Below are 24,611 nucleotides of genomic sequence, written 5' to 3'. Positions count from 1 at the left end.
GAAGGTTTACATACAGTGTAAACACAGGATTTAAATATGCAATGGAGAAGGAAGGGTGAATTCACAGTAAACATAGCTTAAAAAAATCCTTGTTATAAATTACACAAAGAAAATAAAAATGTTTCTCTGAATGTACAGAGTAAGACTTTAATTAAGACCTACTAGCGGGCCGGCCCTGTGGCTTAGTGGTTAAGCACGCGCGATCTGCTGCTGGCGGCCTGGGTTCGGATCCCGGGAGCGCATGGACGCACCGCTTCTCCGGCTATGCTGAGGCCACGTCCCACATACAACAACTAGAAGTATGTGCAACTATGACATAGAACTATCTACTGGGGCTTTGGGGGAAAACAATAAATAAATAAAATTATTAAAAAAAAAAAAAAAGACCTACTAGCAACTGTGCACCTTATCCCACTGCCATATGCAGGAGTCAGTTGACACGAGAGGAGTTTCTAAAGGAGAAGAGAGACCAGTGTTGGCCCATCTCTCACTGGAGATGCCAGCCCCTTTCTAGCCTGTTTCTGAGCCCAGGAAATGCCCTGGAGCTACTCCTCTGCAGGCCATCTCCCAGCCAGGAGCCTCCCCAGCTCCTGAAAATCTCCAATTGATCTCAATGGCTGGAAGACTTTTAACCTGAGTGATTTAGACATGAATTAATACTGAACTTATTTTCTCCAGCATAGAGCTAGGCTTAAATGTGTCAACAAATTGTAACTTTTTCCAAAAAGAAGAGAAAAAAATTTTAGCATGTCTAGTTAAACTAGCTCCTGATTGGTTGAAACAGAAGGGAGGTTTCTTCTTTAAAGCATTTCAGAGGAAAGGGGTAATAAGTAACATTTACTCTGCTGTGCAAACACTACAAGGGGAAGTAACTCAGCATCAGCCATGGGTAGAATACAATTCAGTCACTGAAGAGACTGACTCCAAGAATTGGCCTTGAAGAGACCTCAACCTCAGCTCAGGGTTTAGGCAGCAGGAGGAGGCTGTTACCTTAGCACAGCATCCTCTTCCATTGACATCTCCTGCATATTCTCTCTCTATGCTACTGTCCCAATAAAATTAACCTAGTTAGGAAGTTAAGTTCCTTTAGAAACTATAGGCACTGTGGGAAAAAGTTTCTTAAGACAGCGGGGATGCTCATCAAAGGCTGGCTTCAAATCCCTGCTCTCCTGTTGGTCCAAGTGTGCTAATTTTTATTTTTAAAGTTAAGCTGTTTGTTTAAACAAGATAGTGGCTTTTCTTTTAATATCAATGTCACTGAAGGAGAGGAAAAGAATCCTTGAATGCATTCTTTAAAAAATTCTTATGCCACACTCAAGAGTTTAGTGAAGTGTTTGCTTTTTCCAGAACAAAGCCTGGGAGACTCACAATTGACTTTGTTAAGTGGATTGGTGGTGGTAGTGGGGGATCTCTAAGATCAAACAATTTGTTTACAAAAGCAACAGATTTCAGAGTTGTGTAAAAATTCTAATAATTTCAAAATAACTTTTATCTTTGATTTACAAATAAAGATGTTAACTCCTTTAGCTCAGTTTATCACAATAACCTTTACAATAGCAACAGATTCTGTCTCAAAAATTGCTTTTCATTATTGGAAGACAATGAAAGAGCAGAACACGTATCAGCAATGTTTGTGTTCTTCTCATATGGTACAATTAAACACATAGAAGACAGAAATCACTTCAGAGCAAACAAAAGTGGATTGCTCTTCAGAAAGCATCAGAGAGTCCTGTAGTGACCAGGAAGGGGAGTTAATGCAGAGATGACTGTCTAGGCAAAAGCAGACCACACACAAAGAAGCAGTCATGAGTGTTTACAAAGGAAAAAGTAGGGGAGGGGAAGCTCTTTTAGTTTACAGCATAGTTAGAATTAGATGACAGTATTCTTAAATACTTTAACCCAAGTAGCATTTATAACTGTGTCCTGTGAAACCTAATAGCCACAACTCATACTAAAATTCCCTTGTCCAGCACCTGTGCTTTCCCCAGTATTTTTCTCTAGTCAGTTCACATTTCAGGAGAGTTGGGAGCATGCAACACCAAGAAAAGAGCATCCCGGCCCTTCAGGGGCACTGTTAACGGGAGAGACTACAAACCAGCTCCACTCTCTCTCAGCTTCTGCTTGGACAACTCTCTTACATTCTGCATGTACAACACATTGGATGTAGAACCACTGGCTTCTGTCTCTCCAGACCACTTCTCAGCTGTTCACAGCTTCAAGCAATAGGTTTATCGTGCACCAAGAGGCTTGGAAGTGTGGCACTGCTGCTTGGTGTAAGAGGCTTCCTACCTTGGCAGAATGATGTTGGCATATGCTATGCAGTGGCACCAGAGGCCTTCCTGGGCATCCAAAGTATATAAATCAGTGGTTTGTTCTTGGCACAGAGGTGACACACACTGTCGCAATACTCAATGATAAAAGTCCCTGCTGCATCAGTAAGTCAGGTTTGAAGCTTTCTTGTCGTAGCAAGACCTTTCAGTCACTCTTGATGCAGTGTTTCTGAAGATAAAATTATTTTCATGTATTTTTAGAACCAGTTCCAAGTCTTGGAAATCTTGGAGTTGAGCAACATCTTTGTCCTTTTTTACCAGAGCACTGGAAAACTTTCTGATCTCCACTTTATCTGGATTAACACTCATCTCACAACGACTCACCCTGAGCAATTCTTGGTAAGTGAGCTCCTGTCGGTCTAGTTCAATTTCAATGAAAACATTTTCTCAAATAGATGTGTTCTGAATCTTCACCTTGAGTACCAGCTCTTGCATGTCAAATGGAAATGATCCAGTGAAGAAAAATGGATGGAATGCTGGCACCAGTTTTGTACAAATCCAGTTTTGAGGGTCCAGCGACACTGGTGGCTTGGACAGGACGGAATAGAACAGGGAATAACTCCGAGTCACTGGTGACTGACAAACAGAACATGGTTTTGTGCTTTCTGGTGTTCTGAATATGGCAGAAAGGGCAGACACAGTCCAGTTCTGAACCAATGTAAAGAGGCGTGGTCCCGTGGAAAGGCTTCTAGCAGGGGAGGTTCCCCATAGGGGAGCAAGGGAGGTGAGCCATCCACAGCGGGTGATGCAGGGGGTTTGGAGAGCCCCCATTCTCCAGCTGGGCTAAATCCTTTGCTGTGGGGGTATAGATAAAAGGGAAGGGTGGGTTGGCCAAATAGTGGGGCACAAAGGGCAGTTCTGACTCCTTCACCTCGAGGAGGCCGTTGTCATCACCATCATCTTCCACTCCCATAATCTTCCTGATTTCTCTCCTTGATGTTAATTGGACTGGCATGTCTCCTCTTGTGGTAAGAATTTCTTTGTCACCTCCTGATTTTAACAAGGAACAGACTACCTGGTCATGATTGTGTTTACATGCCCAGTATAAACATGTTCAGCTGTTGACCTCATTTTGGGAGTTCACATTTATCCCTCTCTCTACCAGTTTCTATACCTGCCGAATGTCCCCCAAGCCCGAGGCCACCCACCACTCCCCAGTGGCTCCCGCTCACAGGCCCAAGCCTCCTCCAGTCCTCCAAATCTTCATTCAAATTTTGTATAGTGGCATAGCCTGCCCTAAGTTATAATGCATACTTTTCTAAGAACAATTTATGTCTCTGTTATCCTAGGTAGTTCTATTCTCCATTCTAACTTTGAAAATGATTTTTTTTTTTACAAAAAGAGAAGAAAAGTGCCTGTGGTGATAAATACAGTGCTATACTGAAGTGTTTCACCACAAGGAAAAACACTGATCGCCAAAAGGCTGTCCCTCATAAGAACAGCTGAGCCTAGACATGACCCTCTCTACAGGACACACCATGAAAACTCACACTCTCTGCAGGGGTGTGGATCTGAAAAATGAGACTTCAGTAAAAACCATTAACATTTAATTGAAGCAAAACCAAACCAAAATGGACTGTTTCTTGGGACATTGACATAGCTTACATTTTTCAGTAATAACAAATATTTATTCTTACATCTAAAGTGCTTTACACTGAGTAAAATTTAGCTTCTAAAAGTGATCCTAGGCATTAGGTACAATCTTTAACATCAATATTTATTTTAAGAAAATGAGACCAAGGGATGGTAACTAGTTCAAGGTTACACAGCCTTTAAGGGAAGAGACAAGATTTGACCTAGAAACTCTGAGCACCAAAAATCTACTTATGTTAAATACTTAATTTATACACTTTCCAGCTTAACTCTGTGATAATATGGGGTGCCATTGTTAATGCAACACACTCTGAAGGATTCACTATTTAGGGACAGATTCCTGTGCACTGTCCTAGATACATGAACAGTGTGGACAACTTTGTTAGTTCTAATAAGCAGCAGAGGGAATGAGGAAGAAAAGAAGTGTCAGAGGAGTTACAGCAATATTGTTCTTTCTACAGGAGGGATTAGATGTGTTTCCGTCTCAAATACAAAAAATAAAATAGCATCTCCTAATGAAAACAAGATACTAGAAAGAAAAGCTTTAAGCTTTCACTGTATGGTAAGGAAGTATAAAAGACTGTCATGGGTTGAATTGTGTTCCCCTAAATTTCATATGTTGTACTCCTAACCCCTAATACTTCATGTGACCTTGTTTGGAGATAGGGTATTTATAGATGTAATTAAGTTAAAATGATGTCATTAGGGTGGGTCCCACTCCAATATGACTAGTGTCCTTATAAAAAGGGGAAATTTAGGGCTGGCCCAGTGGTGCAACTGTTAAGTGCTCACGCTCTGCTTCAGCAGCCTGGGATTCGCAGGTTCGGATCCCAGGCATGCACCAACACACTGCTTGTCAAGCCATGCTGTGGTGGCGACCCATATAAAGTAGAGGAAGATCAGTACAGATGTTAGCCCAAGGCCAATCTACCTCGGCAAAAAAGAGGAAGATTGGCATCAGATGTTAGCTCAGGGCTGATCTTCCTCACACACACAAAAAAGGGGAAATTTAGACACAGAGCCATGCATAGTGAGAAGATAATGGGAAAAGACATAGGGAGAAGACAGCCATCTACAAGCCAAAGAGAGAAAACAGGAACAGATCCTTTCTGAAGAGCCCTCAGTAAGAATCAGCTCTGATGACACGGTGATTTTGGAATTTAAGCCTCCAGAACTGTGAGACAATCAATTACTACTGTATAAGTCACCCAGTCTGTGGTACTTCATTGTGGCAGCTACAGCAGACAAATACAAAAACGTTCTAAATAAAAGAGGGAGGAAAAAGGAAGAGGCAGTCAGATGGTGCAAATAAACTCAGGTGCAGGAGATGAGCCGCAGGTCAAGGGCACTAAGCAGAAGTGGTGAGGGATTAAGAAAGTTCAGGAGCTCGGTGGACACAGGGTGATGGAGCCTGGACAGTTCAAAGGATTGAAATACGGATAAACAGTGCAAGAAAAGCAACATTCAGAGAATATATAGATGAGTGACCCATGGTTTGTGACATTGAAAAATGAGACTGTGCAGGCTTCATAGTCTAGGAAAACACCAACACGACGGGGAGCAACAGCCATGGAAAGAGTCAAGACATGGGGGTCAGAGGTGAAAGAGTCCTCAAAGGCCTTGTACTCAGATTCATTCTGTAACCCTATAACCCAGTAGCCATTTTGAGGTCTGTATCTGGAGTATATCTCTGGAGGATTTACTTTTGGGACAAAAGCAAACCCGAAGATCCAATGGCTATTGAACTTCCTTTCATTACTGCATACCCCCAGGATCCAGGCAAACTTCTCAGACACATCTACTTCCCAGTAATATTTCCCTGAGGAGAAACATTGGCAGCCCAAGACATCAAAAGCAGAATAATAACTTGGATGTATATTCCTTGATGGAGAAGGGTGCACAACTCTCGCTTGTCTCTGATCTGCAGACACGACAACACCAGAAATAGTGTTGACTGGATTCAGCATAACGTCCACTGTAGGAAAAATTACAAGGTCAGGTAAGGAATATAGAATGGGTGTGTCTTGTGACACTGTGAGAAGGGATATTGGGATTTCACTGGGATGAAATTGTGTTGATGGGTCAGAGATGAGTAGGACACTTAAGAATGTTTGTATGTCTGCAGGTTTGGGGAAGAACACATGAAGCAAAGATCTTGAGACCTAGTAGTAACCACAATTTCTGAAAAAGGATCAGAATATGGAGATTTGAAGACCCGATAAATTCCTCTTACCCCAGTAGCATTGGACCTCTGTCAGCTCTGAAATGACAAAAGTTGCAATGACGTTGTTAGAAACAAAGGAAGAAACACTGATACTATCCTCTTTCTAGAGGGGCAACAGGGGAGAGGAGCTCAATGATGCTATGAACTGGTAAACAAGAGGACAGGGCAGACACCTGGCCATTCCCCTTTTGATCTGATCATCTTCAGCACAGGATCTCTCTCTCATTGTCAGGCCTACCACCTCTCTTTTACCCTCATCTAAAAATAACATGCACTCCCCCACTTTGCCCTCATACTACAAGAATCCCATACCCACATCCTTCCCCTGGTTCTCCTCACCTTTAAATACTTGCAGTTTCTCTATCAGATGAGAAGCTTGGGATACTTTCCTTTGTTCCATGGGAAAATGTTTTGGCTTCTTCAGAGTCAAAGTCTCACTCCTGGGGATGAAAAAAATTGACCCTGACACCTCTGACTTTCTGTCCCTCTAAAACCACTGACTGCCTGTCTTTTCACCCCACTGATTCACTTGAACCCTCTTCCCTGGAAACCCTAAAAATGAGAAAGAAGACTGCTGACCTTCGAGCCAGAAGAAATTTATTCCTATCCTCCCTCCTGTTTTGTCTCTCTGTGACCTTGGGAAGGTCTTGACCCCTTAAATGCATAGTTTATTCCTTCCAATATGTAATCCTCACATTTCCCTCTCTACCTCATAGAAATCATATGAAAATATAAGAAATAGTGGATTTAATAAAACATAACAAAACTTTAGTACTTTAAAAAAAATTAATGTTTGGAAAAGTCAGTGTATGGATATGGGTTCCCAGGGAGATGATCAGAAAATCAGGTTGCAGAAGATGGTTTTTGAGTGTTTGAGACATATCAAGGGTGGGAATACTGTCGGGAGAGACCAAAATCTTCAATTCTGTTCCCCAGTAAGGAGGCCCTCAGAATAACATTTTAGATTTCAGGTTCTCTAGGAACAATTACAAACACTTGCAAAAGAAGACATTATGAACATGAAACTAATAGTGGTCTGGATTTCATGACTTTGGAAAGAACTTGATGCTGTCAGGTAGATGTGCAAATTTAGACACAAGGATGCAGCCTTTCTATTCTGGCTTCTAAAGTAGCTGACCCAGATGGATCAACTGTTTGCACCAGGCCAAAGTATTCACTGATAATCAAGTCTGTTTTTGGAAAACTAAACAGATCCATATAGAACGACATGGTCTCTTCAATTCCCAGGGCAAAAATTTAAATATAAAAGAGCTGTCATCAATTCTGGGTGTTTGGCAGATAAAGAAGAAATGACCTTCCCACAGTAAGTCAGGCATCTCTGAAATATGGTAACTTAATTTAGACACGCAAGCAGGGTGAATAAAATTTATGAAATCACAGGGGTATTTTAGTGCAAGACATTATGCCTTACACTGCAACTGACCCAAACTCTGACTTCCCCCAACCAAGTCCCTACAAGAGAATCTGGTCTATTCTCCATAATTACAGAAAACTCCAACTATGGTTTGTGAACAGAAATTTAAGATAAAACTACACCCAAAGTTTTCTTCGCTGAGCGATGTTTTAATCTAATTGAGCACCAGATAACTCTAATGGCTTTAAACCTGTCTTCACAGCACAAAGGATCATCTCTGGTCTCCCTCACATACCTTTTTACAATGCCATTGACATCCTATAGAGAAAAGAGAAAACATGAGTCAAGAAGTGATATGCACTCTCCACTTACAAAGCTTCATCACATCTCCACCACATCCTGATGTGCTAGGAATAGAGACAGTCCCACCATGAGAGCGAAAAAGTAAAGAAAAGACTCAGGCCAATCATTCCAAAAGATTCACAAGATGTTGTCATGTTTCCTAAAAGTTAACAACAGCTTTGAGACTTGTGGTAGTACAGCCTGAGGCTTTGGTATCTGGAGATGAGACATATTTATGAGGAAAACAAGAGGTCCATAATTTTTTCCCAAAATACATAAGGCTCCTCCTGAGATGATTTAAATAATTCATGGTTCTTTCATATATTCAACAGAAATGTTAAGAGATATACTATTATTTGCCAAACATTATGTCTCATGTTAGAGAATCAAAGATGAGTAAATAATCATAATATTCCTCAACAAGTTTACATAGGTTTAGCTGAGGGTACAAGCAAACAAATGTATTAATGTAGACATTTCTCAATCTCTCTACTCATTTTATACACTATCTATAATTGATCTCATCTTCTCCCATAAGTTCAAGACACACATATGTGCAGTTGATTTCCAACTCCTTAATTTTACTCAATTCTGCCTCTTTAATACAGGTTAATATATTCAGTAGTAAAGGTACCAGTAACTTAGGATGTCTAATATGTAACTTACTATTCACCAACCAAATTGTCTCGTCTCTTATTCACCACTGTCCATAATATTACCGATATCCACTTGGTCACTGCCCTAAAAACTGCAAAATTTACCCTGTACTTCAGTCATTATCAAGCCAATTAGGTCCACATCCACAGTTTTTAGACATCTCATCTTCCCTATCATCACAGATATTATTTTATTTGTTTGTAAAGATATGTATCAATATATCTGTTGTCTTTTACCTCAAACTTACTTCCTCCATTTCACCAAAAAGAAGACCAACAGCTGTGTCTGCACATGCCAAAAAAATGATTTTGCTGTGTGTATTAGAAATTTTTTGTTTTTTTATATATGACAAGAACCAAAAAAACTAGATTAAGTAGAGAACTGATTTTCAGGAGCAGTTTCAGCTTTATTTGAAGCTTAATTTTGAAATTTAAACCTAGTAATCAGGATCTGGTCTATGTCTTCCAAATTCTATTTATTCCCTCTATATTGGCTTTACACTCAGTTCATGAAGGGAACATGAATCTCTTGATATAAACTCTAGAAGAAAAGAGAACTTTTGTTCCCAATTATCACAAAAAATTCTGAAGCCTGTATGGTATTGGCCTGGGTTGGATCAGGTACCTATAATGAAAGTATCACTCTATTGTTGTTGGAAAGAGATGAAGCGATGTTTGAGGAAAATTTCTGTATTTTACTGGAATTGTTAGTATTAATCTGAAGTAGATTGTGATAGGATAAGATCAATATTGTAATCACTAGAGCAACCACTAGGAAAACAATGTTAAAAAAATACAGTTAGAAAATAGAAAACTTAAAATTTCATATTAGAAATATTGTTTCACACAAAAGAAGCTTCTTAGTGAGAAAGAAGAGAATAACATCTACAGGAAATATATAGAAAGTAAATAGCACAATGGTAAATTACAGACAGCCATATCAATTATTGCATTGTGTCATTGTCTTACCCCAATTAAAAGGCAGAGATTGTTGCACTGCATAAAAAACAAGATTCAACTATTGCTATCTACAAGAGGCATGTTTTGGATTCAAAGACACAAATAGGACAAAAGTAAAAATATAGAGAAATAGGTTGCTCAAATGTCTACATTAATATTATAAAATAGACTTTAAGATAATAATATTATGACAGAATGAGAGGTAAATTTCATGATAAAAGTTTCTGTACGTCAAGAAGATAATGATTATAAATGTATCGGCACCTAACAACTGAGCTTCAAATTACACAAAGCAAGATTAAAAGGAGGGGGCTGGCCTGTGGCTTAGTGGTTAACTGCATGCGCTCCGTTACTGGTGGCCAGGGTTCGGATCCCAGGCGCGCACCGACGCACCACTTGTCTGGCCATGCTGAGGTGGCATCCCACATACAGCAACTAGAAGGATGTGCAACTATGACATACAACTATCTACTGGGGCTTTGGGGAGAAAAAGGAGGAAAAAAGGAGGAGGATTGGCAATAGATGTTAGCTCAGGGCCGGTCTTCCTCAGCAAAAAGAGGAGGATTGGCATGGATGTTAACTCAGGGCTGATCTTCCTCACACACACAAAAAAAGAGATTAAAAGGAAAAATAAACAATTCAATAATAACAGCTGGAGATTTCAATAACTCACTCTTAGTAATTGAGTGAACAGCTTGCATGAAAACTATCGAGGATATAGAGGAAATGGACAATACTACCAACCAACTTAACCTAACTGAGATCTATAGACCATTTCACCCAATGATCGCAAAATATACATTCTTTTCAAATTCACATAGAAAATTTTCTTGACATACAATATTTTAAGCTATAAAACAAGTGACAATACATATAAGACTGCAATAACAAAATATATGTTCTCTGAACAAAGGAATTTAAAATCCACAGCAGAAGAAAAAGGAAGAAATCACCAAGTATTTTTTAATTAAAAAATATACTTTCAAATATCCCAAAGGCAAACAAAAAAATCTCAATGGAAATTTGAAAATAAGTTGAATTGAGTGAAAATAAGAAGTAAATAATCAAAGTGTATGGAATACAAGTAAAGCAAAGGATTTATATCATTAAACACCATATCAGAAAAGAGGGTCTCAAATCAATGATCTATTTTTCCATTTTAAGAAAATTAGAAAAGGAACAGAAAATTAAACCAAACTCACACACCCACACACGTTCACACCTGCATATACACACATACACACATGAAGAAAATATTAAATGTAAGAGAAGAAATAAATGATAAAGTGTAAAAAATAGATAAAATCAATGAAACAATAAGCTTTCTTGATGAAAAAAATCAACAAAATTGACCAAACATAATTAAAATGAAAAAAGCAATCACCAAAATCAGGAATAAAAGAAGTGACATTACTGTGAGTGCTGTAGAAATTTAAGGATTAATATGGGATTCTTATGATTAATTCTATGTCTACAAATCAGACAACTTAGAGTGGAAACATTCTTACAAAGACATAAATTACCAGAAACTGACACAAGAACTGTAAAAAATCTAAATAAACCTAATAAAAGTAAATTAAAAAAAAAAAGGTTATTTTAAACCTTTCTGAAAAGAAATGCACAGAGTGAGATGGCCTCCCTGGTGAATCCTATTGAATATTTAAAGAATATATCATACCAAAAAAATTGTGAAGGATTTCAATTCTTTTCAAAAAAAATAGAGAAAGAAGGGGGAAATCTCAACTCATTCCATGAAGGAAAATAAAGTAAACCTCTTGGAATCCAAACTGCATTTGTTGGGCCGGCCCCATGGCTTAGCGGTTAAGTGCGCACACTCTGTTACTGGCGGCCTGGGTTCGGATCTCGGGTGCGCACCAACGCACTGCTTCTCCGGCCATGCTGAGGCTGCGTCCCACATACAGCAACTAGAAGAGTGTGCAACTACGACATACAACTATCTACTGGGGCTTTGGGGGAAAAAAACAAGGAGGAGGATTGGTGATAGATGTTAGCTCAGAGCTGGTCTTCCTCAGCTTTAAAAAGAGGAGGATTAGCATGGACCTTAGCTCAGGGCTGATCTTCCTCACACACACACACACACACAAAAAAAATGTGCATTTGTTTGTCAGTGATTAAGCTGGATCATGAAGAGGTACCTGATAAATTCTTAACATAGAACCCAGATGACAGGGGCCTGTCAAATATCATTGGACATAGTGAATCGTTTCTCCAAGGTTAAATTTTACAATGCAGAGCCAAAGGACCTTAATGTTCACCACCAGAAAGAGCACAGCAAAACAGAGGAGAAGGAAACTAGTCTTCATTTTTCTCAGATCTCAGAGACTGGGACTTCATCCTAAATCCTACCTGCAGCATCTCCATCGTTGACCCCTGTAACCGATGCTCCACATCTGAGATGAGAGCTCTCACCAACTGGCTCTGCTGGATCAGCTCATTCTCAGCATCAGCCAGGTTGTGTAGACCATCTGCTCCCTCATTCTTCATGTTTAGCAGCTCCTTCTGCTCCTCACAGTCCAGGATACCTCTTATTTGATTAAACTCTGCCTGGACACGTTGTCTCTCATTTTCTATTTGATTCTTCAGGAAAGAGAAAGAGAGAGAGGTACTCAGGATCTCAGGTAGAGCCTGGGAGCCAGAAAAAGAACAATTCTCTTTGGGAAGTTCTCACAGGGAAGTGAAATAGAAGGGGAGCGATTCTTGGGGAATCTGAATTTTCCTATTATTTTCTCTTCATCACATTTCAAAATAATGCCCACAAATCTGCATTATTTAATCCAACTCTGAGCGAAACAGGGATTCCTGGGTGTGGTTCAGCTTTTACATAGTTGTCCAGGACAGTCAAGCCTTCATGCATTACTCCTAAACCCCAACCCTCTGCCAAAAGTTGAACACTGAGAACAGAACCATAAGGCATTGCCAAATATCTTGCTCCAGAATAGTCATAGGCTCTAAAACATGACAGGGAAGGAACACTGAATTTACTAACGATCCTCATCACAGACTCCGTCTACGTGAACACCTTTCTCCAAAAGTCTGTGTTTATTTCTGACAAGTCCACTTTTCAGCCCCCACCCCATCAAGGTAAGGATAAAGAAGAGGAGTAATCAAATGACTTTTGGACACATCAGCTGTCAGGGAACAAAGAGGAAGGGAGCTCCATGTGACTAACTAACACCCACAGTCTTGCCCAGATTTCAGTCTAACTCCCTCAGGAAGGGTCTCCTCTTACCTTCAAGGAAGATCTCTTTTCTCTGACATCAGCTTTCAACTTTTCAGCTTCCTGCTGCTTGTCCCTCAGCCTTTGCAGAACTGCCTGGAGCTTCTCCTGTGAGAAAAGAATCAAATCAGAGTCAAGCACTGGGCTTTCTCAGCATCAGAATAGGCGATAAATGGGGAAGAAATCAGGCTTATCTACAAAGAGACTGGAGTTTACAGAAAATGTGAGAATTGAAATTAGAATGTAGTACTTGAAAGAATGCCTGAGGAGATGAATGTATTCTTTGAGTCAGGTTGTAGAAGACAGCATGCTCTAACCAAGAGACAACTGATTGTCTTTCTCCTAGATGAAGAAACCTGAGCCTGAGGCAAGGAAAGAACTTACCTCTCAACACCTAGCTCCCCAGTTAACCATCCTGTTCAAAGGGGTAATGAGAGCTATTCTTGGGCACCAAGTCTCCGTCTACTGAACAACATACAAAAATACCCACTTCTGCCTGAGAGTCCGTGCTGTAGGTTTATTCTTTTGTAATTGGATGAAATGCACAGAAATGTCCTTCAGACTTCAGAAGGTGAGCATAGGAAGAAAAGAGATAACAGGCCTTAGGGCTATGGTACAAGGTAAATAAGATGAATGCAAAGTGGAGATTTCCCATCAAGTACCATTTTCTGCACTGTCTTTCCTCTATCCTGGTCTCTTACCTGATATTCCTGGGCAACCTCCTCCATGAGGAATGCGTGGTGACCACGGTGCTCCTGAGACCTCTCACAAAGCCAGCAAATGACCTTTCCATCCTCCTTACAGAAGAGCAGGAGTTTCTCTTCATGGCGCACACAGAGATCTCTCTTCTGCTCCTTCTCTGGGCTCAAGTTGACCTCCCTGAGTCTCTCTGCTATGTTGGCCAAGTGCCGATTAGGTCGCAGGTTGTCAAACTGGTAACTGATTCTGCACACAGGGCAGCTGCTCTCTCTTTCTTGGACTATCTTGGACTCTTTGTGGTTTGCAGTGATGCAGGCTTGGCAGAAGCTGTGGCCACAGTCTAGGGTCAGGGGTTCTGTCAGGAGTTCCAGGCAGATGGGGCAGGACACCTCCTGCTTTATGCCCACCAAGATTCCTGAAGCCATCACAGCTGCTCCTGTGTCCTACCTGTCTTGACTTCTGAGGCTCTTCTTGCTCACAGATCCCTGCATGATTGGGAAGGTAGAAGGGGACAGAATAAGAGAGGATGGAATAAAATGTTACTAATTGTGTAGAAATCAAAGATGGGTCAAGACCAAAATATTGAAGGACAAAATAGAAAAGGTGGAGAAACAAGGAAGGAAGCTTCTTGACCTGATAAAAATGACTTTTCATAATAATTTCAAACACTTTAGCCCCAGTTCATGTCACATGACGAATTCCATCCTTATATATTCAATGATTGATATTTTCTTTTACTTTCACTGCATGAAATGATGACCTGAGGCCTTTTCTACCATTATCCATGTGTGATCCACCATCTATCCTGCTTCTTCTTCCTCCTGCCAAAAGCACATCCTCAGTGTTAAAAGCACCAAACCGCTTATGCCTCTGGGAATTCATACCTGCCATTCTCTCAGATGTCCAGATATCATCATGACTCACTCTTATACTCCAGTGAACTTTCACCTTAAGTGTTCTCTTATTGGAAAGACCTGCTCTGACTAACCTATTGAGAGTGTAATCTTTGCTATCACTTGCTGTATGTTTGCAATGATTTCTTTTATTATCATGACATAATATATGACAATGTGCATGTATACATGGTAAGAGCAAACCCTTTATCAGCTGCATAAAAAGAGATAATAAGTGATTACAAATATCATTTGTCTTCAATACACTAAGTTGAGATGAACCTAATATATTTGGGGTCCTTCAAAGGTCTGTCTCCTCCTACACCACAGAGTTATTCAAACATAGAAGAAACTTCTTGAACCCAGTTAATACCCAGAGCAATGGGACATGTGGAAGTGAAGAGATCCAGACCAGTTGGGAGGTTGTGCGGAGCCTTGCATTTGTAAATTGTAAGATTACACCTTGGCCTGGAAATATCCCAGTGACATTGAAAGGAGTCTAAATGTGTATATGTATTTGGATGTTAGAGAGGAAGATGGTATGGATATACTCAGAGGATCACACATGTCAGATACCCGGAAAAAGAGAAACACAGATCAAATGAATGTCAGTCTTGAGAAAGAAGTCTCAAAATATTAGGCAAGACCATTCAACAAATTATCATTCATGATGAAGTATGCTAGTAACTAGTCTAATATCCAAAAACACAAAAATGAGCCTAAATAGAACATTTAAACTACTATGGCCTTGAAATTCATGTGGTACATAATAATAAATTAAATATTCAGCCTTACGTGTACAAAAGAGCAGATACGAAAAACACTACTAGAGAGATGTTCGTGTTGTTGGGAAATCAAATAATGGGAGCAAATGGATGGCTATGCAAGAATTCCAACTTGAAAGCATAAGAATTGAACTGAAAGCTGAAGAAGATGAAAAAAATATGGAAGGAGAGAGAGGAAAAAATTTATTAGGTGAAAGACATGACCCGTTCATGGAAGGCATATCATCATGTATGAGTTTTAAATGCCAGTGTGTCTGGTGTGCAGAAAACTTCTGGGCCTTTGGTATCACATGAGCCTGAAATGACCAGAAATTATGACACCTCCGAAATTATGTAACATTTAGGGATTTTTTTTCCCCAAGAGCAAGGAAAAATTATCTGTGTTTTCCCATCAGAGAAGAGTGGGGACATATTAACTCTGAACTTAGGCTGTGAAATGTTAAATAGATCTAGAGTGGAATTGGGAAGATCATTTAGGATGCATGCACAGTTGCTAACTAGAGAGATGATGATAGCTTGAGGAACAAAGTGATGAAGGACATGGAGAGCAGCAGATGAGAGTGAGAGTCAAGATAAGGTAGAAGGATAGGACTGGGAGGTAGATTGGTTATGTAGGAAGAAGCAGAGTATACTTTCTGCCATAAAGTAATTAACTTTATTTTCATAGTGGGACTACAAGGAGATAATGTCTAAGCAGCTGAAGCCACAATGGACACAGAAGGGCAATGTGTAGAGAAACTAGTGTCCTCTCACATGGAGGATGACTCCACTTCTACCTAAGCAGTGACCCAAGGGCTCTGCAACAATGAGTGGTGTGTGTCTGATAGGACTCCCAGGTCAGTTGGCTGCCATAGGCATCAAGTGATTGCACCTTACACATTGGTCTTCTGACTTACGAGCTCATGAGAATAGAAACAGTGGACACCCAGTGATGTTAACTTTCAGAACCTAGATTCAGAGTGGGCAAAATGAGACTTTTCCTTAATAGACTGGGAAGATGAAAATGTACGAAGTGTCATTTGTTGGACAATGTCATCTAATATTGTTTAACATATAATATCTACACCTTACCATAATTAAATGAAGCAGGGAAATAATCACCACAGTTAATTTTACATATCTTCTTGACTGGCCACAAAATGTCCAGATTAAACACTATTTCTGGGTGTGTCTGAGAGGGTGTTGTTTCCAGATGAGATTTGCATTTAAGTCTGTGGACTCAGTTAACAAGATTTTCCTCTCCATTGTACATGGGCATCATCCAATTTGTTGCGGGCTTAAATAGAACAAAGTTGTGGGGAAAAAAGAATTTGCCCTTTTTGTTTCATGCCTGCCTGATTGAGCTGGGTCATAAGTCTGCCTCTCCCTTGGACTAGCACTTGCACCATTATCTACTCTGGTTCTCAAGCCTTCAGACAGGGACTAATTATACCACCAGCATTCCTGGGTCTCCAGCCTGCAGATAGCAGGTCCTGGGAGTTCTCAGCCTCCATAATCATGCAAGCCCATATATGATACATACATACATATATATGATATATACATATAAATTGGTTCTGTTTCTCTGGAAACCACAAACTAATGTAGTAATGAAACAATTCTAAAACTCTGTGTTAAGTGGCATAGGTGAATTGTGATAATGATAATGACACAGTGGAACTGTGCCTTTTTAAAACATATGTGCCTAAAAAAAAACTTGGGAGAGATATCAGTACAAGAAAGATGATGTAGAGGTGATAACGCCCAAGGTCAACCTTAATCCAGTAAGATCTGGTCAGATAAGTAGATGTCAGAATAAAAAAAAGAGCGAGCTTTGAATAAGATCTACCATCTGAATAAGTCCCGTGTGCAGTATGCCTTTTACAGGAAGAGAGGTGGTCAAATAAAGAGACATTCCTACTTTAATCCCCTTTTCTCATGGGTCTCAGGATCTTGTTATCATGCCACTGCTTTTGATATCTTTTCACAGTTTTAACACCGATCAAGCATCTTACCTTTTTTAATTAATAGTTGTAAAGATGCCCTTTATGGAAATTCTTCCTACGTATTTCTCTTGCTCTTGATCACTCAGTTGAGCTCTGTTGCTGGGTGGCAGATATAGACCAAGGAGAAGGAAGAGCAAGGTTAGTGGTTTTTCAGAAACTGAACTGATCCTTGAGTTTGAACTTGGAAATCTGGCAGGACTAGTAAACACAAAAGAAGCTGCAGAGCAGGGCAGCTGTCACAGCATTAAGGCTCCAAAACCCAGAGAGGACAGGGTGTAGGATTATGTGGTGAGTCATGCAGAAATCCTACATTACTACACTGAGAGATGTTAAACTATTAAGTTTCAAAGAACTCTCTGATTTTCCACTATATTATTCGGCAAAGGATATTTTTCATTCCTGTGCCAGGCCACGCGTAGCACTCTTCTCTGCTCCTCTCTGTGCAGAAATGATCCAGAAGCCTGGGCTGTAGCCCATAGAGACTCCATAGGTTCTTTCTCGAGGGTATCCTTTGCCAGGATTTCTCAAGAAATTTGAAGACAGTGAGACAGACAGAGAGACAAGATGTTAGCTCTGTTTTGGAAATGGTACAAGGTAGGAGTTTTACAGTAGGGTAGGGACTACCTAGGTCCTGAGTTTCCTTATCTCACTATACCCTATTAATCTGCACAGAGGTTTTCTGTATCTATACAATTTAGACAAGAAAAATGAAAGTGTCTCCACAATGGGGAGAACAACTCCTATGAGAGGTTTAGCCAACATCCTCGAAACTTCTGCTGTTTCCTGGGTCAGGAACTGCCAATGGGTAGGTGGATCTATTCTCTGCATCCAGAGACCTGAGGAAACTCAGGAACATTGCAACACCTCCCCATTCCTCTCTGCTCAGAGCTTCCACTTTGACCACCTTTAGTGGCCAGGTTTTAACTGCCCCACATTAAGGACTCTCTCCTCAAGTGCTCTAGCTCCCAAGTCAGTTAGTTGTTTCAAAGAAATCATTTGGTAACAGAGGCCATCTTCGTAAAGCTACTCTAGTTTCATTCCTTTTGCTCACAGTGAGTTTATCAGTAAATCCTCTAGGACTCTTTTCAAATTAGGTCCCATCCAAGGAAGTCTTTTACCCAGATTCCAGGAATAGTTTCCCCACTGTCTCCCTGATTTGGTCATTGGTCTCACACAGTCTGCTCTCATCACTATTCACACCAACCGCCAGAATGATTTTTAAGAGTATACATCAATCTTGTCACCCCTCTGCTCAAATACGTGTCATTCAGTGCAAGTCCATCTTTACTGTCATCTAGTTAAGTGAACATTACACATCCCCTGCTATGGCCTCATCTCTCTCAGCCCACCTCCTACTCCTCCCCAACCCATACTGGCTACCTTTATATTCCTTAATCACTCTTGACAAAAATCCATCTTAAACCCATCATTTCCTTGAAGTCTCTGCAGAAAATCACCTTTCCACACTGAGACCTAACCCGAAATCTATTTAAAATTGCAAAGCCCTTTCCCAGGGCACATAGATCCTTTGCCCCATTAAAGCCCTTTTGGTTGATTATTACTGTTTCTTTGTTGTACATTTGTACCATAGTGAGTTTCATCTGTTGGCATACCTCATCTCTCTTTTACTCTTTGTTTATTTCTCTCCCCTGACCCAGAATATAATTTTTTATAGATAATTAATATTTATGGTATGTTCAGTATATATTAATACAAATACTTTTTACCACAGCTGTAGGCTTTTGTTCCTGTGAATTTAATTAGAAATATATAAATTATTTAAAATTCATTTCTACCTGTTTATTGGGCCATCTTCTAGCCAAGGAGTAGGTAATTAATAAATACCATTTATGGACATTGTCCAGTAAAATATTGTAGAGCATAAGGGAAAATCTTTCATTAGACTCCTCTCCAAGGATATGTAGAGACTGGAGGAAACACAGAGCCCTAAGGAGGATTTATTATTCCCTGGGCCTTTAGAACATAATAAGCTAGAATGTGGACGATAGCAATATGGTTATCTTTGGAGATGGACTTTGGGTGGTGGGAGAAGGAGCATGGTTCCTTCAGGTTTCCTTTTGGCCCATATTTTCTTGTACCCTGAAAAGCTCTGATTTCCTCACTGGTTTCTCTCCATCTTAAATCTAATGTTTCAGAGGAGGTTCCCAGGACATCAGTGGCACTCTCCCTGCCCTATCATCCCCTCTTGGGCCTCTGATTCCCTCCTACATTTTCCAGATGAATTTTCTTTAATCTCTTCCCCGACAAGCTCAAAAACATCAGGTCCTCTATGCAGTTGCAATTTTCAAATTGATAGTCTGATCCAAGTCTTTACAGCTCAAAGCTGCCCTATCTCTACCTACTCAGAAATGCATAATGTATACTGGGGCTTTAGTTTTAGAAAAAGGAGTTCATGGGGGCTAAAGAGAAGGTACACAGATCAGCCAGCTTTCACACCTCCTCCTGAAAAACAGAACTCTTTCTTCACATTCCAGAAGCACTTGCATGTCATACAAATACATCACAGAATCTGGAGGGAACACATTAGTTCTCTGGGGCCAAGAACCTGAAGTCAGATCAGAGTTTCAGAGGGAGAAAAGACTACAAGCATACCTAACTTTATTGTGCTTCACAGATATTGTGCTTTTATACAAATTGAAAGTTGTGGCTGCGTATAGCAAGTCTATCGGCGCTGTTTCACCAACAGCATCTGCTCCCTTTGCGTCACTGTGTCACATTTTGGTAATTATCACAATATTTCAAACTTTTTTATTATCATTATATTTGTTATGGTGATCTGTGGTCAGTGATCTTTGATGTTACTATCATAATTGTTTTGGGGCACCATGAAATGTGCCCATATAAGATGGCAAACTTAATTCATAAGTGTTGTTTGTTTTGACTGCTCCACTGACAGGCCATTCTCCCATCTTTCTCCCTCTCCTCAGGCCTCCCTATTCCCTGACACACACCAATATTGAAATTAGGACAATTAATACCCCTAAATTGACCTCTTAAGTATTCAAGTGAAAGAAAGAGTCACACATCCTTAACTTTAAATCAAGAGCTACAAATGATTGAGCTTAGTGACTAAGGCATGTCGAAGCGAACATAGGCTGAAAGCTAGGCCTATTGCACCAAACAATTAGGGAGGCTGTGAATACAAAGGACAAGGTCTTGAAGGAAATTAAAAGTGATACTCCAGTGAAAACACAAGTGATAAGAAAATGAAACAGACATTGTTGATATAGAGAAAGTTTTAGTGGTTTGGATAGAAGATCAAACCATCCACATTTCCTTAAGTGAAAGTCAAATCCAGAACAAGGCCCTAAACCTCTCAATTCTGTGAAGGCTGAGAGAGGTGAGCAAATTGCAGAAGAAAACTTTGAAGGTAGCAAATGTTGATTCATGAAGTTTAAGGGAAGAAGCCACCTCCATAACGTATATGTGCAATGTAAAGAAGCAAGTGCTGATGTAGACGCTGCAGAAAGTTATCCAGAAGATCTAGCTAAATAATTAATGAAGATGGCTACACGAAACATCAGATTTTCAATGTAGATTTAAACAACTTCATATTGGAAGAAGATGCCATCTAGGACTTTCATAGCTAGAGAGGAGAAGTCAATGCTTGGCTTCAAATCTTCAAAGGACAGGTTGCATCTCTTCTTAGGGGCAAATGCAGCTAATGAGTCTAAGTTGAAGCCAATGCTCAGTTACCATTCTAAAAATCCTAGGGCCCTCAAGAATTATGCTAAATCTACTCTGCCTATGCTCTGTACTGGAACAACAAAGCCTAGATGACAGCACATCTCTTTACAACATGGTTTATTGAGTATTTTAAGCCCACTGTTGAGACCTGTTCCACAGAAAAAAAGATTCCTCTCAAAATATTACTGCTCATTGACAATGCAACTGTTTACCCAAGAGCTCTGACGGAGATACACAGTGCGATTGATGTTTTCATGTCTGCTAACACAACATCTATTCTGCAGCCCACAGATCAAGAAGTAACTTCAAATTTCAAGCCTTATTATTTAAGAAATACGCTTGGTAAGGCTAGAGCTCCCATAGATAGGATTCCTCTCATGGATCTGGGCAAAGTAAATTGAAAACCTCGTGAAAAGGATTGACCATTCTAGATACCATTGAGAGCATTCATCATTCTTGGGAAGAGGTCAAAATATCAACATTAACAGGAGTTGGGAAGAAGAAGTTGATTCCAACACTCATGGATGACTTTGAGAGATTCAAGACTTCATTGGAGGAAGTAACTGCAAATGTGGCAGAAATAGCAACAGAAGTTGAACTAGAAATGGAGCCTAAAGATGTGACAGAATTCCTGCAATCTCCTGATAAAACTTTAATGGATGAGGAGCTGCTTCTCACAGGTGAGCAAAGAAAGTGGTTTCTTGAGATGGACTCTACTCCAGGAGAAGATGCTATGAAAATTGTTGAAGTGACAACAAAAGATTTAAAATATTACATAAACTGAATTGATAAAGCAGCAGAGGATTGACATCATTTTGAAAGAAGTTCTACTGTGGGGAAAATGCTATCAAACAGCATCACATGCTACACAAAAATTATTCCTGAAAGAAAGAGTCAATCGATGTGGCAAATTTCATTGTTGTCTCATTTTAAGAAATTGCCCAGCAACCTCAACTTTCAGCAACAATCACCCTCATCAGTCAAGCAGCCACCAACATCAAGGAAAGACCCTCAACCAGCAAAAAGATGTGGACTCACTGAAGGCTCAGATGATGGTTAGCATTTCTTTTTAGCAATAAAGTATTTTTAATTAAGGTACGTACATTTGTTTTTTAGACATAGTGCTATTGTACTCTTAATAGACTACAGTATAGTGTAAACATGACTCTTATGTGCACTGGGAAACCAAAAAATTTGTGTGACTTGCTTTATGGTCATATTCATTTTATTGCAGTGGTCTGGCACATAACCTGCAATATATTCAAGGTATGCCTGTATAAGAATGGATATGGGATTTGTGGGAGGCAAGAGAACAAAGCATTAGAGAAAACAGAGGTCCTTGCACAAGGGAGCTCATCTTCTTGGTCCTCTCTATCAATTATCCTACCCCTCCCTGTACATGCCTCATAAAGACACTCGCACACACTTGAGCCCTCCACCTCCTTCCAGTTGTAAGCAAGATTTACAGATCAGAAATGGACTATACCAAATGTCACATCTACTGTATAACTGCATTAGCCACCATGCTCCATACCATCCTCGTCTCCTTTCTGAAATGTAAGAATGAAAAATGGGACAACCACTTTGAAAGAAATCTGGCAGTTTGTTATGACATAAAATACACACTGACCCTAAAAACCAGTAAATCACCTTATGGTATACACACAAGAGGAATGATCTGGTTATATTTCTAGAAGACTGCATATGGGGATCCCACCAAGGGCTGCATAAACAAACACTGCAGAAACAATTCCCTCATTTTTCACTGGGGGAGGAGAACAGACTTTCCTTCATTCCTGAAGACTGCCATAGTCTGTCAGCTCGCTGGAAAGAGTGAGGCTGACCAGGAAACCAAAGTTTGACCTACAACATTGTTGAGAAATCCCACAGAGTACTCTTGACTTTTCCTGTATTGCCATGAATAATAATTTTTTGAAGGCAGGCAAACAGAGAAAAGGATTTCCAATGAAACAGAAGTACTGAAAAAATAGAAAAGAATATTAAATCAAATTTTATTAGTATATTCGGTAAAAGAGGCTATTATAATTATAAAATAATATAAGGCAGCTATCAAGATGATAAGAAAAATGTTTTACAATGCTAAAATATTTATTTTACAATTAGATAAAATTCTATAAAATATCACTGATTACTTAAGCAAGTTATTGTATTACATAAAACAAAGTGAAGGTAATAATTTTGAAAGTAAACTAATGTATATTTTTTAAATAATTTATTTCAAGTCACTTGTAAAGGGAACCAGAAAAACAATTAATAGACACCATTCTGGACCATTGCTTATGTGTTAGGAAACAGTGGCAGTAATTAAAAATATTCTATTCTTTAATTTTGACAGTAACTCTTCAGGTGATTTTCATTATGTATTTTTTGTAAATCTCATAGAATTTAGTTTACTTGATAAGGGCCAGTATGTGGCAACACCAGAATTACAATAAAAGTCTCCCTCTGACACGTAAAGAGAAATACTTCATGATCTCACTTATATTTAGCATCTAAAATAGTCAAACTCATAGAAGTAGAGAGTAGGATGGTGGTTGCCAGGGACTGGGGGGAGGAGGAAATGAAGAGATGTTGGTCAATGTTTCAGTTTTGTAAGTTGTTTCAGTTATGTAAGATGAGTAAGTTCTGGAGACCTAATTTACAACAAGGTGCTATAGTCTGGATGCTTCTGTTCCTCCCCTCTAAATTCATATGTTGAAAACCTAATGTCCAGTGTGATGGTGTTAGGAGGTGGGGCCTTTGGGAAGTGATTAGATCATGAAAGCAGAGCCCTCACCAATTGGATTGATAAAAGAGACTCCAGAGAGATCCCTAGCTCCCTGCACCATGTGAGGACACTGAGAAATTGGGAGTCTACAACACACAAGACGGCCTTCAGCAACTGGCACCATGATCTTGGACTTCCCAGCCTCCAGGACTGTGAGAAATAAATTTCTGTTGTTTATTAGCCACTCATTCCGTAGTAGGTTTTTATAGCAGTCCAAACAGACAAAAACACATAGTGACTATAGTTAACAATATTGTATTGTATACCTGAAATTTGCTAAAAGGATATATCTTAAATTAAATCGTCTCACCACACAGACATACACACACACACACACATACTCAGAAAATGGTAACTACGTAGAGGTGATGGATATATTAATTTTCTTTTTTTTTTTGATTGTGATGATCACTTTACAGTGTATACGTATATTTAAACATCAAGTTATACAACTTAAATATAATTTTTATATGCCAATGATATCTCAAAGCTGTTAAAGAAACTGAAAACAAAAATATGGCTGTGAGATATACATATGTGTGTGTGTATGTATTTGTATGTGTGTGTCAGAAGGAGAGATGTAGTAGTCTTCACAGTGGTGTCAATGACCTGAAAAATGAGGGAAATTAGGAAAAGTGTAGAAGGCAGGTCTTTGTGTTATTTCTTACAACTGTATGTGAATCTACAATTATTTCAAATTAAAAAAAAAAAAGGTTGCCAATTTTGAAAGTCTTCTCTAGGGTGTAAGTGTTCTTTTGATTGTGCATCCCCCATTGGGCTTTTCTCATGGCCCAGGAGAAGCATGAACGAGGTTGAGGTATTCAGACATCTGTTGGTGTTTCCAGAGGACTGGGTGTGGGGATCAAGGGAGATGAGTAAAGAGAAAAGAGATTGCAGAACTGGGTAGGAGTACTATCATCAAGACTCCTTTATATAGGCAAAGAGGGGATGTAAATTTCTGCAGAAGATCACAAAAACCACTATGTATTTACTCATACAAGAAGAAAATGTTATCAGCTTTCCCAGATCCCTCTA

General features: G+C 39.5%; 2 protein-coding genes and 1 pseudogene across 2 annotated transcripts in view; 1 reads left to right on the top strand and 2 right to left on the bottom strand.

Annotated features, from left to right (window-relative positions):
• The window catches only part of LOC131408754 (tripartite motif-containing protein 5-like), a 420,025-nt gene that overhangs the window by 303,573 nt on the left and 91,841 nt on the right, over window positions 1-24,611 (bottom strand). The gene's annotated exons all lie outside the window — the stretch shown is intronic.
• The window catches only part of LOC131408753 (E3 ubiquitin-protein ligase TRIM22-like), a 144,466-nt gene continuing 123,715 nt past the window's right edge, over window positions 3,861-24,611 (bottom strand). The window contains exons 2-8 of the mRNA XM_058545795.1: window positions 13,420-13,902; window positions 12,731-12,826; window positions 11,848-12,078; window positions 7,818-7,840; window positions 6,487-6,587; window positions 6,157-6,183; window positions 3,861-5,898 (exon numbers count right to left, since the gene is read on the bottom strand). Of these exons, the coding sequence (XP_058401778.1) occupies window positions 5,303-5,898; window positions 6,157-6,183; window positions 6,487-6,587; window positions 7,818-7,840; window positions 11,848-12,078; window positions 12,731-12,826; window positions 13,420-13,842 (1,497 nt within the window). The 5' untranslated portion in view covers window positions 13,843-13,902 and the 3' untranslated portion in view covers window positions 3,861-5,302. The remainder of the gene's footprint in view (window positions 5,899-6,156; window positions 6,184-6,486; window positions 6,588-7,817; window positions 7,841-11,847; window positions 12,079-12,730; window positions 12,827-13,419; window positions 13,903-24,611) is intronic.
• On the top strand, window positions 17,805-21,842 carry LOC131409086 (tigger transposable element-derived protein 1-like; annotated as a pseudogene).

Source organism: Diceros bicornis, chromosome 7, assembly GCF_020826845.1.
Source record: "Diceros bicornis minor isolate mBicDic1 chromosome 7, mDicBic1.mat.cur, whole genome shotgun sequence".
Classification (NCBI taxonomy): domain Eukaryota; kingdom Metazoa; phylum Chordata; class Mammalia; order Perissodactyla; family Rhinocerotidae; genus Diceros; species Diceros bicornis.
Note: the sequence above shows the minus strand (reverse complement) of the source record. Positions and strands in the feature narration are given on the sequence as shown.